This window comes from Lithobates pipiens, unplaced genomic scaffold (genome assembly GCF_037356315.1).
Source record: "Lithobates pipiens isolate NorthernLeopardFrog02 unplaced genomic scaffold, aLitPip1_a1.2 Scaffold_16, whole genome shotgun sequence".
Lineage (NCBI taxonomy): Eukaryota > Metazoa > Chordata > Amphibia > Anura > Ranidae > Lithobates > Lithobates pipiens.
Genome location: NW_027507748.1, coordinates 13768867 through 13789674, shown reverse-complemented (window position 1 = coordinate 13789674; position 20808 = coordinate 13768867). Strand labels below are relative to the sequence as shown.

Genomic DNA, 20808 nt, shown 5'->3' with positions numbered 1-20808 from the left:
TTTGAAATGAGGGGGAAGCTCTGCTGATTTTGAACATGCAATCATGTGTAGGCTAAAATGCTGGTTTGGGTATCTATCTATCTATCTATCTATCTATCTCTACTTGCATAGTCCTGCTTGGCCAAAAAAAAAATGCAAGTCCATCTTGTTTCAACCCCCCCCACAAAAACAAAAAAAACAATAGTAGTTCCAAAAATATATAGTAATAGATAAATTCTATATTTTTTTTAATAAATAAATATATATATATATATATATAATTTTTTTAATTTTTTGGGGGGGGGTTTTTTTTTTTAATTTTGAATATATTTTTTCGATAATTGGAAGATTAATCATAGGATGAGGATGAATAAAAACATGTGGTATAACTCTGTGTGAATATAAGCAGCAAAGCTACTTCACTTTTCTTGCATTACGAAGAAGAAAAGAACGGGCTATATTAAAAAATCACAAAATTAGCAGCATGACGAATATGCTAGCTTCAATACGAACACTAGTTTTACAAGACCGAGCGCTTCCGCCCTGTAAATCCTTTCTGGGCATGCGCGAAACTTAGTCTGTCGAACGAGCCTACACACGAGCGGACTGTCCGCTGAAACCAAGTTTCAGCGGACTGTCTTACGGGAATTCCGAAAAACTTTGTTCGTCAGACTGTCCGCTGAAGCCCACACACGAGCGGACTGTCCGCTGAAACACTGTTCAGTGGACAAAGTTGGGCGAACAGTCCGCCCGTGTGTACGCGGCCTTAGTCTTGCTTGTCTTCAGCAAACTGTTTGTGGGCTTTTCTTGTGCATCATCTTTAGAAGAGGCTTCCTTCTGGGATGACGGCCATGCAGACCAATTTGATGCAGTGTGTGGCGTATGGTCTGAGCACTGACAGGCTGACCCCCCACCCCTACAACCTCTGCAGCAATGCTGGCAGCACTCCTACGTCTATTTCCCAAAGACAACCTCTGGATATGACGCTGAGCACGTGACCTCAACTTCTTTGGTGGACCATGGCGAGGCCTGTTCTGAGTGGAACCTGTCCTGTTATACCGCTGTATGGTCTCAGCCATCGTGCTGCAGCTCAGTTTCAGGGTCTCAGCAATCTTCTTATAGCCTAGGCCATCTTTATGTAGAGCAACAATTCTTTTTTTTTTTTTCAGATCCTTAGAGAGTTCTTTGCCATGAGGTGCCATGTTGGACTTCCAGTGACCAGTATGAGAGAGTGAGAGCGATAACACCAAATTTAACACACCTGCTCCCTATTCACACCTGAGACCTTGTAACACTAACGAGTCACATGACACCGGGGGGAGGGGAAATGGCTAATTGGGCACCAATTTTAATATTTTCACTTAGGGGTGTACTGACTTTTGTTGCCAGAGGTTTAGACATTAATGGCTGTGTGTTGAGTTATTTTCAGGGGACAGGAAATTTACACTGTTATACAAGCTGTACACTCACTACTTTACATTGTAGACAAGTGTCATTTCTTCAGTGTTGTCACATGAAAAGATAGAAGAAAATTGTTACAAAAATGGGAAATAAATTTGTGAAATACTGTATATATATATATATATATATATATATATATATATATATATATATATATATATATATATATATATATATATATATATATATATATATATATATATATATATATATATATAAATAAAGACTGGAGAGGGGCATCGGGGGACTGGAGAGGGGCATCGGGGGACTGGAGAGGGGCATCGGGGGACTGGAGAGGGGTATCGGGGGACTGGAGAGGGGCATCGGGGGACTGGAGAGGGGCATCCGGGGAGTGCAGAGAAGGGACAAGGTGGTCCACATAGTGAACATGGAGTTATTCACTTTCAGGCCATTACAGGGGACAAAAGGGGCACTCTTTACACCTGGAGGAAAAGAGATTTAACCTTCACACGTGGAAAGGCTTCTTCACGGGAAGAGCTGTGAAAATTTGGAATAGACTCCATCAGGAACTACAGTTGCAAAAAAAAAAAAAAAAAAAAAAAAGTATGTGAACCCTCGGATTTAACAACTGGCTGAACCTCCTTTGGCAGCAATAACTTCACCCAAACGTTTCCCGTAGTGGCAGATCAGACGTGCACAACGGTCAGGAGCAATTATTGGCCGTTCCTCTTTACAGAAATGTTTCAGTTCAGCGATATTCTTGGGATGTCTGGTGTGAATCGCTCTCTTGAGCGATTTCTCTGTGTTTTTTTATTCTTTTTTTGCTATACAAATAAAAAAGACCTAAAATAAAAAAAAAATTAAAATAAAAAGTTTTTCTTTTGTTTCCGTTATAAAATTTTGTCAATAAGTACGTTTTCTCCTTCGCTAATGGGCACTGATAAGGCAGCAGCAATAAGGTGGAACTGAGAGGTGGCGCTGAAAGGCTGCAATGATGGGTAATTATGGGTGCAGCCGATTGGCTCTCTTCCTCTACTTGTGAGACGCGAGTGAGGAAAAGCCGATCGACGGCTCTTCCTGTTTCCCCATGTCTGCAGGGGGGGGGGGGGGGGGGTGGGGGTGATGACCCACAAATTTTCTGGTGGAGAGAGGGGTGGTGCATCACTGCTGGGTCAAGTTCCACGGCTCAGGTAAGTAAAGGGGGGGGGAAGCCAGAAGTCCCCCCCCCCCACTTTACCATAGGATGCATTAAGGTGAAAAATCACGAGGCAGCACCCGTCCATCCGGAGTGAGGAACTCTAGAGCCATTATTTCCGCTTAATTGAAACTCATGATCTTTATAGGCTTTTCAAGTGTCATTTACGGACAATTTAAGTTTCACGTATATATATATATATATATATATATATATATATATATAATTTTTTTTTTTTTTATCAGGTCACTGTCATTTAATAAACACGTTGCCCTAGAAGGTTCACCTACAGTGAATGTCAGATCTTCTGCTTAATAAATACCCCCCCCTAGGTGTAAACACTTCCACAGTCACATCATTACCAGATAAAAGTGATTTTCTTTCCAACGCATTTAATGGCCTGACCTTTTTCTGGCATGAAAACACTTAGATCCGTGTCCCTATAAATATCCATGTTTCTATGCAATAATCATCCCCCCTGATATCATAGGCATCATTGTTTGCCATGTGGGCCGTACCAGCTGCCCCATCCCAGGAAATGCAGAAATTATGAAACCTTTCACATGGCGACAGCATAAAATCACACAGAAACATTGTATAAAATGTGTAAATCCTGTTTTATTCCAGTAAACATACATCACAAAATTTCACATTTCTCGTCTGTCGTTAACCCCCGCCCTCCCAGATTCGGTCCCGCTGCACCATCTCTTCCAGGAGACCAATTCCCCCACCCAAAAGCGATTGTCACAATAGATCAAGGTTACGATAAAACGAAAAAATTTCCCAGCACATTCACTTCACAGAGAGACACGACCAAGCAAAAATAAAAAATAAAAAAAATTAAATAACAGAAAAAGGCCACCAGGGGGCGATGACACACGTGCACATACATTCATAGTCAGAAAATGGGGGAGGGGAGGGGGGGATTGCAGTGGGTTTTCTACCAATTGGTCCTGCGGCCTGTGACATCACAATTCCTGAGATTTGAACCGCCGTGGAATGGAGGGATGTATGAAATGTGACATTAAACCTGCCGATAAAAAAAAAAAAAAGGAAGGATGCAGCCGATCGCCTGACAAGGCACTTTAAAGCAGAACTCCGGGGAGAGGACTATAACCCTTCTCCTGGCCACTGGACCCTTCTAAAAAAAAATATAAATAAAAAAAAGTAATAAAAAAAGGTCCTTATAATGCCCTCTCTGGGATTTGCGCTCCTCCTGGGCGTGAACAGTGTGTGCTGCTGCTGCGGTGGACTAGTTGGTAAGTATACCCAGCTTTCCATTTGGCGACACCTGGCATATTATTATTACTACAGGTATTTATATAGTGCCGACAATTTGCACGGCACTTTACAGTCACATCAGTCCCCCGCCCTCAAAGAGCTTACAATCCAGGGTCCCCCTTTTCACACCCGAACCACTAGGGGGCCCCATCAGGGTTGCCAGCCTCAGTAAAACCAGGGACAGTATGTAAAAATCTGAATTTTTTTTTACATCCGTCTCTGAAATGTCCCATACAGACATCCTTTTGGTCTAAAAATCCCGAGATTATAGCTGCCCCGCCTCTCCAGTACCTTCTCAGCCAATAGAAACATGTTTGTGTATACTGTGTGATTGTATACTGTGTGTGTATATATATACAGTGTGGCCCCATAATCTAAGATTGCCTGGGGGGCCCCATGAGTTGTCAGTCCGCCCCTGGTGTCACCCGAGGCTTGAGATTAAATGAGAAGACTCACGTTGAGGTAAGTTTTTTTAAACCCTAAAATTGTTCTGTAAATTCCTACCCAGAGCTCCATTTCATTCCGTTATTTCAAGGCTGGAGCCAATTCTTGCACGACGTCACTGTATCCTCTTTTTGGCCTACACAACAGATTGCGAATCCAAATTGCAAGATATTATTCAATTTGCAAGGAGTGATTTTGTCTTGAACATTGGAATTTTAGTCCCTCACCCCCAACAGCTATGGCCCAACTGGCCACCATGACTGCCTCACATCCTTAAAAAAAATAAAATAAAAATAATAAAACGGTGCAATAAAAAAACGACGAGCACCTTCCGGTGTTCCTGCTGCATCATGGAGGCACGATGTAAAAACAGGTCAGGTTCTACACTAGGATGTAAAATTTAGGCATCTGTCTAATCGAATCAACTCAACCCAAAAGATGAGCAAAATTGGGCATTTTTGTTCTTGATGGGTAATAAGAAAACAGGGGGATCCAAACTAATGAGAACCCTTTTATGGTGCAAGTAGAGGTCTATGATGGGTAAAAAAGAGCTTCTGTAATTTAAAAAAGACCATGGTACCAAATAATTAGGAACATCATTGGATTTCAGGTTAGGGTTAGTTTTGGGGTCCGCTTCGAGATCAAGGTAGGGTCAGCGTTTAGGTTTTGGATTCCCACGTGTCTCAATATCCATCATCTTCCTAGCTAACGAGGACCCCTTCCTGGTGCAAGAATAGGTCCATGATGGGTAAAAGAGCTTCTGTAACCAATCAGGAGTAATTTAAAGACCATGGTGCCAAAAGGTTAGGAGCATCATTGGAATTAATGTTAGGCTTTGTGTTGGGTTCAGCTTCAGGATCAAGGTTAGGGCCAGCATTGGAGTTAAGGTTAAGGTCAGTGTTGGGATAAAGGAGGGTATGGTCTGCGTTAGCATTAAGATTAGGGTCACTGTTAGGGGTTGGTTCCCCCTGTTTCTCAATATCCATCATCTTGCCAATGAGGGCCTTTTTCTGGTGCAAGAACAGGTCCAGGATGGGAAAAAAAAAAGAAGCCTCTTTATCCCTCAGGGGTAATTAGAAATGCATTGTAGATAAAGGGGCAGGTCAAATGAAGGTGGTACCATGGGCTTTAAATTACTCCTAAGGGATAAAGAGGCTTCTTTTTTTTTTACCCATCCTGGACCTGTTCTTGCACCAGAAAAAGGCCCTCATTGGCAAGATGATGGATGTTGAGAAACAGGGGGAACCAAACCCTAACAGTGACCCTAATCTTAATGCCAACGCAGACCATACTCTCCTTTATCCCAACACCGACCTTAACCTTGACTCCAATGCTGGCCCTAACCTTGATCCTGAAGCTGAACCCAACACAAAGCCTAACATTAATTCCAATGATGCTCCTAACCTTTTGGCACCATGGTCTTTAAATTACTCCTGATTGGTTACAGAAGCTCTTTTACCCATCATGGACCTATTCTTGCACCAGGAAGGGGTCCTCGTTGGCTAGGAAGATGATGGATGTTGAGAAACAGGGGGAACAAACCCATAACAGTGACCCTAATCTTAATGCCAACGCAAACCATACCCTCCTTTATCCCAACACTGACCTTAACCTTGACTCCAATGCTGGCCCTAACCTTGATCCTGAAGCTGAACCCAACACAAAGCCTAACATTAATTCCAATGATGCTCCTAACCTTTTGGTACCATGGTCTTTAAATTACTCCTGAAGCTCTTTTACCCATCATGGACCTATTCTTGCATCAGAAAAGGACCCTCATTAGCTAGGAAGATGGATATTGAGAAACATGGGAATCCAAACCCTAAACGCTGACCCTAACCTTGATCTCGAAGCGGACCCCAAAACTAACCCTAACCTGAAATCCAATGATGTTCCTAATTATTTGGTACCATGGTCTTTAAATTACACCTAAGGGTTACAGAATCTCTTTTACCCATCATAGACCTGTACTTGCACCATAAAAGGGTTCTCATTAGTTTGGATCCCTCTGTTTCTTATTACCCATCATCTTCCCAACTAATGAGAACCCTTCACTGGTGCAAGAACGGGTCCATTATGGGTAAAACAGCTTCTGTAACCCTCAGGAGCATTTTATGGATCTTTGGATTTAAGGTTAGGGTTTACATTGGGGGTCAACGGCGGAGTCAAGTTATGTTTTGCGTTAAAATTTAAAGCTTAGGGATCAAGGTTAGGGTCTGCATTAAGGTTTGGATCCTCCTATTTCAATATCCAACTACCTGGCTATCGAGGGCCCTTTTCTGGTGCAAGAACAGGTCCATGATGGGTAAAATAGCTTCTGTAACCCTCAGGAGCATTTTAAAGACCATGGTACCAAAAGGTTAGGAGCATCATTGGATTTAAGGTTAGGGTTTACACTGGGGTCAGCTGCGGAGTCAAGATTAAGGTCAGTGTTGTTATGGTTATGGCCTGCGTTAGAATTAAGCTTAGGGTCAGCTTTGGGATCAAGGTTAGGGTCAGCGTTAAGGTTTGGATCCTCCCATTTCAATATCCAACAACTACCTGGCTATCGAGGGCCCTTTTCTGGTGCAAGAACAGGTCCATGATGGGTAAAAGCTTCTGTACCACTCAGGAGTCATTTAAAGACCATGGTACCAAAAGATTAGGAGCATCATTGGAATTGAGGTTAGGGTTAGCGTTTGGGTCAGCTTCGAGATCAAGGTTTGGGACAGCGTTAGGATCCCCCATTTCTTAATACCCATCATCTTCCCAGCTTCAACGCCAACCCCAACCTTAATCCCAAAGCCGAACCAAACGCTAACCCTAACCTTAATTCCAATGATGCTTGCACCAGAAAAGAGCCCGCATTAGCCAGGACATTTATAGATATTGAGAAATGGGAATCCAAACCTTAACACTGACCCTAACCTTGATAGCAAAGCTGACCCCAAGCCGAATTCGAACGCAGACCATAACTTTTATTCCAACACTTAACCTGGACTCCGAAGCTGAGCCCAGTGTGAAGCCCAACATTAATTCCAAAAGATGCTCCTAACTTTTTAGTTCCATGGTCTTTAAAATTACTCCTGAGGGTTACAGAAGCTCTTCTACCCTTCCGGGACCTGTTCTTGCACCAGAAAATGTCCCTCACTGGGAAAAAAAAAAAAATGGATGTTGAGAAACAGGGGGATCCAAACCCTAATGCTGATCTCAACCTTGATCCCAAAGCTGACACTAATCTTAATTCTAACGTGGAGCATAACTTTTATCCCAACACTAATCTTAACCTCGACTCCGAAGCTGACCCCATCGCAAATAATAAGCTTAAAAATTCCAACGATGCGTCTAACATTTTGGTAGCATGGTCTTTAAATTAAGCCTGAGGTTTACAGAAGCTCATTTACCCATCCTGGACATGTTCTTGCACCAGGAAAATGCTCTCACTAGCTGGGAAGATGATGGATGTTGAAAAACAGGCGTATCCAAAACCCAACGCTGACCCTAACCTTGGTCCCGAAGCCGTCCCCAACACTAACCCCAACCTTAATTCCAATGATGCTCCTAACTTTTTGGTAACAACATGGTCTTTAAGTTACTTCTGAGGGTTACAGAAGTGCTTTTATCTATCCTGGAGCTGTTCTTGCACCAGAGAAGGGTCCTCGTTAGCTTGGTAGATGATGGGTAACGCTAACCCGAACCTTAATCCCAGAGCTGACCGTAATCTTAATTCAGGTCAGAACCTTTATGCCAACGCTGACTTTAACCTTGATCCCGAAGCGGACCCCAATGCAAATCCTAACTTAAATTCCAATGATGCTCCCAGGCTTTATTCTAATGTGGACTCCTATCCTTTATACTAATGCTAACTCTATCCTTCATCCAAAAGCTGACCTAACTTTGATCCTAATGCGGCCCTTAACCCCTTGACTCAATATAACCGACAGCATTGGCATCAAGGTTAGGAGATAGTGGCTCCCGCTGGGGGGGTGGGTCGCACGTCCGGCATTCTGCGTCTCTGGACGCAAATGCTGGACTCGGGAGCATGCCCACAAGGTAACCCCCCCCCGGGAGAGCACTTCTCCTAGGGGGTTTATACAATGCAGGAGGAGCTACCAGCGCCGCCGGGGGGACCCCAGAAGTCGAGGATCGGGGCCACTCTGTGCAGTGGAGGTTAGTATGACATGTTTGTTATAAAAAAATTAATAAATAAAAAATAAACGTAGCTTTTCAATCACTTTAAGTCAAAATGCTGACCCCAACCTTCATCCCAACGTTGACCCTAAACCTTTGATTGTCACAAAGCCATGTAATCTTGATATCATCGCTGTCCTGGTGATCACATGGCTTTGGTAGGAAACATACCCGCATAAATTGTTCTTTTGCCAAGAATATCTCAACCAAGCAGCCAGGATGGTGAAATTGGTGGCTAATTTTAGCGAACGTTCTGGTCATTTAAAGGCAAAATCAAAAGTTAGCTCAATCACTTCGCTCATCGCAAATGAACAGAAAATGCCTTGATTAAAGGCTACAGCAGTATGAAGTGCTATGGTGATGTATGTTGCCGTTTAGCCCAAAAACTTTATGCATAAGCCCCAGCGTACATTGTCAAGTCCGGTAAGTGGCTGCCATTGCGTCCATTATATCAACTGTCTGCTCTTATGAGCTTTTCAGAAGAAGGTCAGCAAAAAGGTAGAGAACATGCAATATCCCTATCTGGCACAGGTTTCCACTAATGTGGCCACTTAAAATGTTTCTCTTCCATTAGGATACGTGTACAGCCATCTTAGCCCTTGTACACACGGTCGGACATTTCGACAACCAAATCCGTCGGATTTTGTCCGAAACTGTTGCATACACACGGTCGGACGAAGTTGTCGGAAAATCCGATCGTTCAGAACGGGATGACGTTATTTCGTTATGACGGGACTACGTTCAGACTAGTAGCCAATAGCTTTGATGTAGGAATTTGATCTGAGCATGCGTGGCACTTGGTCCGATCGGAATTCTCTACACATGATAGGAGTATGTCCGATCGGACCAGTTTGTCGGAAAATTTTACCAACAAGTTGGAAAACTTGGTCCGTCAGATACTCCAACGGAAACAGTCCGATGGAGACCACACACACAGTGGGAATATCCGACAAAACGGTCCGATAGGACACATTCCGTCGGAATCTCCGACCGTGTGTACAAGGGCTAAGAGTGTAATGGAATGGATTGGCTGAAGTGGATATTCTAGATCTATATCCATCCACCCATTTAACATAGGACCTGCTCGGCTCCTGCATCTGAGAGGCCATACAATGAACATGGACAATCAATACGGAAGCATCCACTGCTTCTTTTAGAAGTTTCCTGGCTGTCATCTTTATCCTCATTCTTTACGAAAACCTAAAAAAAAGGAACCTGTTGGGGCTGATCTTTACCTCTAGAACCACTGTTATGTTGATCCTCGTGCATTAACACTTTCCGTCACTGCTCTAGAATGAGGAGGAGGTGGAAGATGAAGGCAACAGCCTGGAAAACCAGACGTCTAAGGTTGCAGCACTTTGGTTTTTGGCATGAGGGGCTCACTTTAAAATGTTAAGGTTGGTTGAAACCTAACATAAGCAAAGTCATGCTGGAAACACAGGAGGGTTCACAGGAGACTGGTCCCCTAAAAAGTCATAAGTTCTTGTGCCCCTGGGCCACCATTAGAAATCATGGGCTCCCATTCAGCCCACACAAGCCCTGCCGGGCCTTTCTAATGACCAGGTGGGGCTCAAACCCTATACAGGAGTACTGGCCCTGTACCTCCGTCATCAGTGGTTTAGGTCACATTATCGGCAGGCGGTTGTAGCTCATCTTCTGTCTTGGCTGATGTCACCAGAGAAGCCAGCAGCTTACAGGCCATGAGATGACCATGGACGGTTCCCATAGATCCAGCATCTTGTGATTGGCACATTCTGTTTCCCTGATAAGTGATTGTCCTGAGGTCAGAGTTTCTGGTCCATATAGTGTTCACAACAGTAACAAAAAAGGGAACAATTGCAGGAGGAGGATACGAATTCACATTCAGGAGGAGTTTCCGATACCCGTTTTGTTTTTTCGGAAGGGAGCAGCACCAGTCTAGAGGGACGTTTAGTGTCTCAGGTAACCAGTAGCTTGCTTGCACCGGTTCCTGACCTGTCCCCAAAAATAAGCCGCGTGAGGGTGTTAGTCATTCATCGTTCACTTTGCTGAAGACCTCCAGCAGGAGAGGCGTGTAGCCCGGCTGGATGTCCCAGATGTGGAGGACCTGCTTGCTGTGCTCGTCACTCACCGTACGCATTTCCGTCAGGCACTCCATGATCTTCGCAAACAGAAACCTGCAAATGGCAAAAAGGCAGAGCCGATTACATTTTATATACAAGCAACAGAAAGTAAAAAATTCTGCCCCTTCCGTTTGCCCTGGAGTCCATTGTGACTTGCTACAAAGTTACAACCTGATCATTGTGGGGAGAGGAAACTAAAGGATATGTTTCTTCCTGTCTGCAGCAGACTGATGACATCATCGCAGCTTAGGCATAGGCACTAACTGGAGCTCAATGATATCTTGGCAATGATAAAAAAAAGTGGAGCTTTTCTGTATATAGTGATATTGATCTTGAGACATGTCAGAAGTAATATAGGAGAATTTCGCTCGTCTTGATCCATCATGGCATTTTTAGTGCAGCTCACACATCAGAACAGTAGGACCCACCTGGCTCCATAGACATAGGGCCAGCCTTTGGCGACACCCAGTACAATTGTAAAACTGGCTTTTCCCAGTAAAAAATAAAAAAAAAGGGAAACAGCACAAGGAATCCTCTTCGCTGGATTTGTAAGGATTCCAGAGGAAAAGGAGTGTCATGATAACATAGGCTGACTTATAGATCCTGTATGTGCCTAAAAAAAAAAAGAAGAATCATCCTGCAGTTTTTTCACATCCCTCCTTATGCCGCGTACACACGACCGGACTTTCCGGCAGACTAGGTCCGACGGGATCAGTCGAACGGACAATCTGATCATGTGTGGGCTAGTCCGATCGTTTTCAGGGAAAAAATAAATAAATAATAATAATAATAATAAATAATAATAATACGACGGACCTAGAAATAGAACATGTTTCAAAGCCATCAGACGGACTCAATTCTGACGAACTAAAAATCGGGAAGACCGTCCGTCTGTGTTCTGGTCCGAAGGACCAATTACGACGCAAGAGCAGCCATTGAACTTCCTTGTTTAGTCCCGTTTACCGCATCACGTTCAAAACAAACGGACTTAGTCTGTTCGTGTGTGTCCAAGTCCGTCGGAACTTTGTCGGGAAGACCTGCCGGAAAGTCCGGTCGCGTGTACGCGGCATTACTCCTGTTATTTTATGCTGCTCTGTGCACTCGGGTGCTGGGGTAGGAACATGTTAGGAGTACAAGGCCAGGCAGAGGACAAGCAGAAACAATTAGGCCTCCAAGGCCGGAAAGTCGCCCCCCTGTCCTTTCCATTCAAAATGGAAAAAAAATGATTAACTTTGGACAGAACTGGTGAGACCAGCACAAATCTCTGGATGAAATAGGCTTCGGGGACTAGTTAAGGAAACGCACATCTACTATACAGCCCTTTATAGGTGGAAGAGGTGGGGGGGGGGGGGGGGGGGATACACACTTGTGCGACCACCGCTGTAGTATATGGCTCTCCATGAACATGCTTACCTGTACTCCTGAGATCGCCGCTCGGCCTCTATGTGCGACATTAGCGTCAGTGCTAAATGCTCCTGGATCTTATCAATGTTTTCTCGGTCGGTGACACCGGGGCGATCTGCAACACACAATTGGAAAGGCCACTGAAGGACCCACGCCACATAGAACACAGAGGATTGCAATCAGCTGATAATGAAAGATAAAGACATCAATGTGTGTGTGTGTGGGGGGGGGGTTAGACCGGAGATCAGGCAGCATGATATATTCACAGCCTGAGGCACTTGATTGGTAACCCTACAGCAAGAGGCAAACTGAGATCTGTGCGATCTTCTGAGCAGTAGCAGATCATGGCGAGCTGAACACAGGAACTGAGGAAAAGATGGAAGAGAAGGAGGGGGATGGGGCCTTCAAGTCTTGGAACTAATTACCCCCAACGCTCATCACCCTTAGCCAAATACCCTTCTCTCCCCATTCAACCCATTACTGAACCAAACCTTGGAATATAAACCCTTAACCCAAACACCTATCAAAGTGTGGTTAGCTTCAGATCAGCGTGAACATGGCAGTGAGGGCATGGATGATGGATTTGGGCTGCTCAGTGGCAAAAGAGGGGCAAATTGCAGTGAGGGATGGAATCGTGAATATGGGGTGGTCAGTGGTAGAGGAAGGGGGAAAATGCAGTTGAGGCACGGATGATGGATAGGTTGTGGTCTGTGGTAGAGAAGGGGCACTTGGTGCTGAGGGCACAGAAGGTGGAGGTTGTATGGTCAATGGCAGAGGAGGGAATGTTGAATGAGAGCATGGATGATAGGAGGTAGTCAGTTGAGAAGGGGCGCATGGCATTGATGGTGAATATGGGGGTGATCAGTGGTAGGCGAGGGGGCAGATGGCAGTGAGGGTACTGATGGTGGATAGGGGGTGGGCAGAGGTAGAGAAGGTGCACATGCCAATGGAGGGAACGGATAGTGGACACGGGGTGGTCAGTTGAAGGAGAAGCACATGGCATTTAAGGGCACGGATGATGGATATGGTGTGGTGTGGTCAGTGGTATACAAGGCGCAGTAATCGTGACTATGGTGTGGTCAGTGGTAGACGAAGGGCAGTTATGGCTGGGGGTGAGTTCATTGGTAGGCAGAGGGCAGTGATGGTGGATACGGGGCGGTCAATGGTAGAGGAGAGGCAGTGATGGTGTATATGGGGTGGTTAGTGGTAGGCGATGGGCAGTGATGGTGGATATGAGGTGTCAGTGGTAGGCAAAAGGGTAATGATGATCAATATGGGGTGGTCGGTGGTAGGCAAGGAGCAGTGATGGTGGATATGGAGTGTCAGTGGTAGGGAAAAAGCTGCGATGGTGGATATGGTGTGGTCAGAGGTAGCCAAGGGGTAGCGATTGTGTATATGGGGCGGTAGGTGATGGTGGATATGGATAGGTCATTGGTAAGTGAGGGGCAGTGATGAGTGATGGTGGATACGGGGTGGTCAGTGGTAGATGGGGGGGCAGTGATAGTGGATATTGGTTGGTCAGTGGTAGACAAAGGGCAGTGATGGTGTATATGGGGTGATCAGTGGTAGACAATGGACAGTGATGGTGGATATGGGGTAGTCAGTGGTAGAGGAGTGGCAGTAACAGTGTATATGGGTGGTTACTGGTATGCGATGCGCAATGATGGTGTATATGGGGTGGTCAGTGATGGGCAAAGTGTTGTGATGGTTGATATGGGGTGGCAAGTGGTAGACAAGGGGCATTGATGGCTGATATGGGGTGGCAAGTGGTAGGCAAGGGGCAGTGATGGTTGATATGGGGTGGTCAGTGATGGTCGATATGGGGTGGGTAGTGGTGGGCAAAGGGTTGTGATGGTTGATATGAGGTGGCAAGTGGTAGGCAAGGGGCAGTGATGGTGGATATGGGGTGATCAGTGGTAGGAGGGAGGAACACAAGCAAATAGTATAAAAAGATGAGAAGAGGTATACGGAAGCGGTGCGCCCGCCTCTGCCAGTACCGGGGGAGAACAGACAGATGGCCTGCATTAGCGCATATTCCTCCATGTTCAGGTTGAGCTTCTTCAGCATACAATGAAATCTTATCAGCGGCTCCAGGAAGATTTGGCGGAATCCAGCTGGAGGGAGATAGAGGGAAAAAAAATAATCAATGGAGATTTAAAGTGGCACTCCAGCCAAAAAGATTAGAATAGATGTTAACCACTTCCCGACCAGCGCACGACGATGTACGTCGACAGAATGGCACGGGCAGGCATATTGGCGTACATGTACGCTGGTCGGGACCCCCGTGAGTCCGGTCGCGGGACCCGCGGACTCGATCGCCGCGGGCATCCCCGCGATCGTCTCACGGAGCGGCCGAATGGAGGAAATGCTGTATAAACAACATTTTTCCATTCTGCCTAGCAACTAGTGACGCTGATCTCTGCTCCATGTGATTGGAGCAGAGATCAGTGTACACTAAATGAAAGCCCAACCCCCCCACAGTTAGTAACACACCCCTAGGAACACTTAACCCCTACACTGCCACCCACTGGTTAACCCCTTCACTGCCAGTGTCATTTACACAGGAATCACTGCATTTATATAGCAGTGATTACTGTATAAATGACAATGGTCCCAAAAATGTGTCAAAAATGTCCGATGGGTCCCCCACAATGTCGCAGTCACAATAAAAATCGCAGATCGCCGCCATTACTAGTAAAAAAAAAAAAAAAATAATAAAAAATTATTAATAAAAATGCTATAAAACTATCCCTATTTTGTAAACGCTATAACTTTTGCGCAAACCAATCAATAATCGCTTATTGCGATTTTTTTTACCAAAAATATGTAGAAGAATACGTATCGGCCTAAACTGAGGGAAAAAAAAGTTTTTTTATATATTTTTGGGGGATATTTATTATTGCAAAAAGTAAAAAATAATGCGTTTTTTTCAAAATTATCGCTCTATTTTTGTTTATAGCGCAAAAAATAAAAACCGCAGGGGTGATCAAATACCACCAAAAGAAAGCTCTATTTGTGGGAAAAAAAGGACGTCAATTTTGTTTGGGAGCCACGTCGCACGACCGCGCAATTGTCAGTTAAAGCGACGCAGTGCCAAATCGCAAAAAGTGGTCTGGTCTTTGACCAGCAAATTGGTCCGGTCTGAAAGTGGTTAAAGTATATGTAAATCCTCACCTTGTAAAATATTGAGTTTAAAATTAGAAATGAAAGGCAAAACATTTGTGTATATATATAAAAAAAACAAAAAAAAAAAAAAAAAAACACACAAGACTTTTTTGCATAAGTGATCTCATTCCTTCTGTTCTCAGCTACACAAGAGCTGGGGGAGGAGAAAGCAGTACACTGAGCTCCTCAATAAAAGGCTGTGCAGGGGGGAGGGAGTCAGGACAAGTCTGATCATTGGAGGAGGAGGAGAGCAGGCCGAGTTACCAACACAGCTAGAGAACTGACCACGCTGTGCTCTCATGCCTAGTGTGGTCAGTTTTTCATTAGGGAAAAAACAGAGTGATCGGCAGGAACACCCAGAGATGCAATACAAAGAGAACAGGAGACTTTCTCATACAAATACATGGTACAGCAGCCACATATCAGGAGTATAAAAAGGTGATTTTAAATATTCTTAAACATGTAGAGAATTTGGCTATATAAAGAGGAAGATGACGAGAATCTCTGAACAGTGCTCAGAGCTGCCCGCCCCCCGGAACATTTTCTCATTTTACGGTTCCAAATTTTCACGCACCCAGCGCCATGTCCCGGAGGTTGTACGTGATCTTGCCGCACTCCCAGCTACACGTCCTCGTGTTAAATGCGGTGTTGAATCGGATTACGGCCATCTCAAGCGCACTGCCCTTCAGGAGCGCAATCTGATCCTCGATGGACAAAGTCCTAGAAAGGAGAGACAACAGCATGACATCCCTCTGCAGGACCACAGAGCCCCCCTGTAGGTGAGCAATCAGGTGAGTGGGGACACTTCAATAGCTGGGTGAGCCTCCACAGCTACAATAACTTAACCACTTAAGGACCAAGCCTCTTTCTGAGATATGTTGTTTACAAGTTAAAAACATTTTTTTTTTTGCTAGAAAATTACTTAGAAAAAAAATGTATAACGTTTGGGGGTTCGAACACCCTGGAGAATAAAATGGCGGTTGTTGCAATACTTTCTGTCACACCGTATTTGCGCAGCGGTCTTACAACCGCACTTTTTTGGGGGAAAAAATACACTTTTTCAAAAAACAAAAAATAAATAAAAGACAACAGTAAAGTTAGCCCAATTTTTTTTATATTGTGAAAGATAATGTTACGCCGAGTAAATTGATGCCCAACATATCACGCTTAAAAATTGCGCCCGCTCATGGAATGGTTTTTCCATAATAAATTTTATATCTCTATATCCCTTTTATTCCTATTACAAGGAAAGTTATCATTCCTTGTAATAGTAAAAAAGCATGGCAGGACCTCAGGGTTTTTTATTTTTTTGTGCTATAAATAAAAAATTAAAACAAAAAAAACGTAAATTTTGTGAAAACAAAAATGCCTCTCTTTGTTTCTGTCATAACATTTTGACCCCTTTTTACAAAGTAGACATTCCAAGGTATTAAGCAAGTAGCATGGTGGGTTTTTTTAAGTTGTAATTTTTTCCCACAATTCTTTGCAAAATGAAGATTTTTTTTTTTTTTTTTTTTTTTTACAAATTTGTCATATCAGGTTATTTCTCACACACAGCATATGCATGCAACAAATTACACCTCAAAATAATTTCGGCTACTCTTCCAGAGTACAGCGATACCACATGTGTGAGACTTTTACACAGCCTGGCAACATACAGAGGCCCAACATCGAAGTAGTACCTTCAGGCGTTCTAGAAGCATAAATTACACATCTCATTTAATTCCTACCTATCACACTTTTGAAGGTCCTGGAGCACCAGGATAATGGAATTACCCCCAAAATGCCCCCATTTTGGAAAGCAAACACCCCAACGTATATGCTATGAGGCATGGGCTGCAAAAAGGTACTCCGATGGCCTAGTGACAGGTACTCGGGTACTCGGGACGGACAGCGACAGGTACTCGGGTACTCGGGACGGACAGCGACAGGTACTCGGGACGGACAGCGACAGGTACTCGGGTACTCGGGACGGACAGCGACAGGTGCGACGGGTACTCTGGACGGACCGCGACAGGTGCGACGGGTACTCTGGACGGACCGCGACAGGTGCGACGGGTACTCTGGACGGACCGCGACAGGTGCGACGGGTACTCTGGACGGACCGCGACAGGTGCGACGGGTACTCTGGACGGACCGCGACAGGTGCGACGGGTACTCTGGACGGACCGCGACAGGTGCGACGGGTACTCTGGACGGACCGCGACAGGTGCGACGGGTACTCTGGACGGGGTGCGACGGGTACTCTGGACGGACCGCGACAGGTGCGACGGGTACTCTGGACGGACCGCGACAGGTGCGACGGGTACTCTGGACGGACCGCGACAGGTGCGACGGGTACTCTGGACGGACCGCGACAGGTGCGACGGGTACTCTGGACGGGGTGCGACGGGTACTCTGGACGGGGTGCGACGGGTACTCTGGACGGGGTGCGACGGGTACTCTGGACGGGGTGCGACGGGTACTCTGGACGGGGTGCGACGGGTACTCTGGACGGGGTGCGACGGGTACTCTGGACGGACCGCGACAGGTGCGACGGGTACTCTGGACGGACCGCGACAGGTGCGACGGGTACTCGGGACGGACCGCGACGGGTACTCTGGACGGACCGCGACGGGTACTCTGGACGGACCGCGACAGGTGCGACGGGTACTCTGGACGGACCGCGACAGGTGCGACGGGTACTCTGGACGGACCGCGACAGGTGCGACGGGTACTCTGGACGGACCGCGACGGGTACTCTGGACGGACCGCGACGGGTACTCTGGACGGACCGCGACAGGTGCGACGGGTACTCTGGACGGACCGCGACAGGTGCGACGGGTACTCTGGACGGACCGCGACAGGTGCGACGGGTACTCTGGACGGACCGCGACAGGTGCGACGGGTACTCTGGACGGACCGCGACAGGTGCGACGGGTACTCTGGACGGACCGCGACGGGTACTCTGGACGGACCGCGACAGGTGCGACGGGTACTCTGGACGGACCGCGACAGGTGCGACGGGTACTCTGGACGGACCGCGACAGGTGCGACGGGTACTCTGGACGGACCGCGACAGGTGCGACGGGTACTCTGGACGGACCGCGACAGGTGCGACGGGTACTCTGGACGGACCGCGACAGGTGCGACGGGTACTCTGGACGGACCGCGACAGGTGCGACGGGTACTCGGGACGGACCGCGACGGGTACTCTGGACGGACCGCGACAGGTGCGACGGGTACTCTGGACGGACCGCGACAGGTGCGACGGGTACTCTGGACGGACCGCGACAGGTGCGACGGGTACTCTGGACGGACCGCGACAGGTGCGACGGGTACTCTGGACGGACCGCGACAGGTGTGACGGGTACTCTGGACGGACCGCGACAGGTGCGACGGGTACTCTGGACGGACCGCGACAGGTGCGACGGGTACTCTGGACGGACCGCGACAGGTGCGACGGGTACTCGGGACGGACCGCGACAGGTACTCGGGACAGACCGCGACAGGTGCGACGGGTACTCTGGACGGACCGCGACAGGTGCGACGGGTACTCTGGACGGACCGCGACAGGTGCGACGGGTACTCTGGACGGACCGCGACGGGTACTCTGGACGGACCGCGACAGGTGCGACGGGTACTCTGGACGGACCGCGACAGGTGCGACGGGTACTCTGGACGGACCGCGACAGGTGCGACGGGTACTCGGGACGGACCGCGACGGGTACTCTGGACGGACCGCGACAGGTGCGACGGGTACTCTGGACGGACCGCGACAGGTGCGACGGGTACTCTGGACGGACCGCGACAGGTGCGACGGGTACTCTGGACGGACCGCGACAGGTGCGACGGGTACTCTGGACGGACCGCGACAGGTGCGACGGGTACTCTGGACGGACCGCGACAGGTGCGACGGGTACTCGGGACGGACCGCGACAGGTACTCGGGACAGACCGCGACAGGTACTCGGGACAGACCGCGACAGGTACTCGGGACAGACCGCGACAGGTACTCGGGACGGACCGCGACAGGTGCGACGGGTACTCTGGACGGACCGCGACAGGTGCGACGGGTACTCTGGACGGACCGCGACAGGTACTCTGATGGACTGTGACAGGTACTTGAGTACTCTGATGGACTGACAGGTACTCTTTATTGGGGGGGGGAATCAGTGTGATTTGTGTGTACTCGTTACCGCTTACAGATGTTACCACAATCTCCTTCTCCTACACGATCGGTGTGTGAGGAGGAGAACCCGGTAACATCTCGTTACCGTGGTTTGTTTACATTTAGTGATTGGCTGTGAAAGGATCACAGCCGATCACATGCCAGCCAATGGCTGTTTACCAGCGTCGGTGACGAGCAGTGTTCCAGGGAACACGTCGCCGACGTGCCCGCGCCGTGCACAGCGGGGGTGTAACCATCTGTGATCGGCCGTGACTTCATCACGGGCCGATCACGTGGTAAACAGCCATGCCCAATGGCTGTTCACCCCCCTTGGTGGCGGCGTGTCACGGAGACACCGCTCGCATTCCAATGTTTAAAACGGGAGGACGTCATACGACGGCATCCCGCCACAATAGGTGGGCCGCCTAGCCGCCATTTGACGGCCGGCGGTCAGCAACTAGTTGGAAAAAAAAAAAAAAAAAAAAAAAAAAATGTCCCTTTAAGAGCTATGGGCGGAAGTGACGTTTTGACGTTGCTTCCGCCCTGCAATGTCATGGAGACTGGTGGGGGCCCATCTTCCCACTCACTTGTCTCCATGCCCAGCCACAGAGAGGAACGGATCGCCTCCACCGCTGCCAATGGCTCCGGTAAGCGGTGGAGGGCACCGGAGTGCGGCAGGAGGGGGGTGTCCCCCCCCCCTCTCACGGTGAATCCACCGCAAAGACCACTTTTATTGTAGCAGACCGCTGGCTGAACAAGAGGATACCAGGGTTATGGCAGCTAGCTGCTGCCTTAACAACGATATCCGTCTTCAATCTAAGGACGTATATTGGCGTGTGGCGGTCCCGATGTGGCTAAAGGTTGACTATTGCGATACCACAGTCACACACCATTATTATACATTTATATAGCTCTGACATATACCGCAGTGCTGTACAGAGAACACTGAGCCGGTCACATCAGTCTCTGTACCAGAGGAGCTTACACTCTAATGTCCCCCCCACAGTCACACACTAATACCGCAATACATTTATATAGCTCTGACATATACCGCAGTGGTGAACAGAGAACAGTACCTGAAGCTAGGGACGATTTTGGCAAAGCTGATGACTCCCTCAATCACATAGGTGACGAGGTCGGAGATATGAGGTAACATGGTAAAGACGTTGGAGGAGTGCTGCGAGAAGTCTGCGAGGTTCACGTGCCGTCTGACTGGCTGGAAGATATAAAAAACGGGTTATGGAGGAGGAAAGAGCTAGATTATGGTGTATGTCCTCCAGCCAGGCAGGGTTCTGACTTGCTGCAGCTGCTAATGCACATGGTGAGACGCTCAGAGTGTGCAGTGAAAGCAGAGTAAGCCATTTGAGTCCAGGAGAGGAGCCAGTTACATTGTTTACTAATTTTCTAACATTTAAAAGGGGATCCATCAGGAAAATAAATAACATATAGAATATTGGATTGCAGACCTTTCCTTCAAGGTTCCGGTTCTAGAGCCAT

The 20808-nt window shown here is 47.3% G+C and overlaps 1 protein-coding gene across 1 annotated transcript in view; it reads right to left on the bottom strand.

Moving 5' to 3' along the window:
• Window positions 1–5621: 5621 nt before the first annotated feature.
• NR1I2 (nuclear receptor subfamily 1 group I member 2) overlaps window positions 5622–20808 on the bottom strand; it is a gene marked incomplete at its 5' end in the record, with an annotated part of 30794 nt that continues 15607 nt past the window's right edge. Inside the window, 5 exon segments of the mRNA XM_077479595.1 lie at window positions 5622–10647; window positions 12007–12112; window positions 13995–14111; window positions 15737–15882; window positions 20388–20527. Of these exon segments, the coding sequence (XP_077335721.1) occupies window positions 10500–10647; window positions 12007–12112; window positions 13995–14111; window positions 15737–15882; window positions 20388–20527 (657 nt within the window). The 3' untranslated portion in view covers window positions 5622–10499.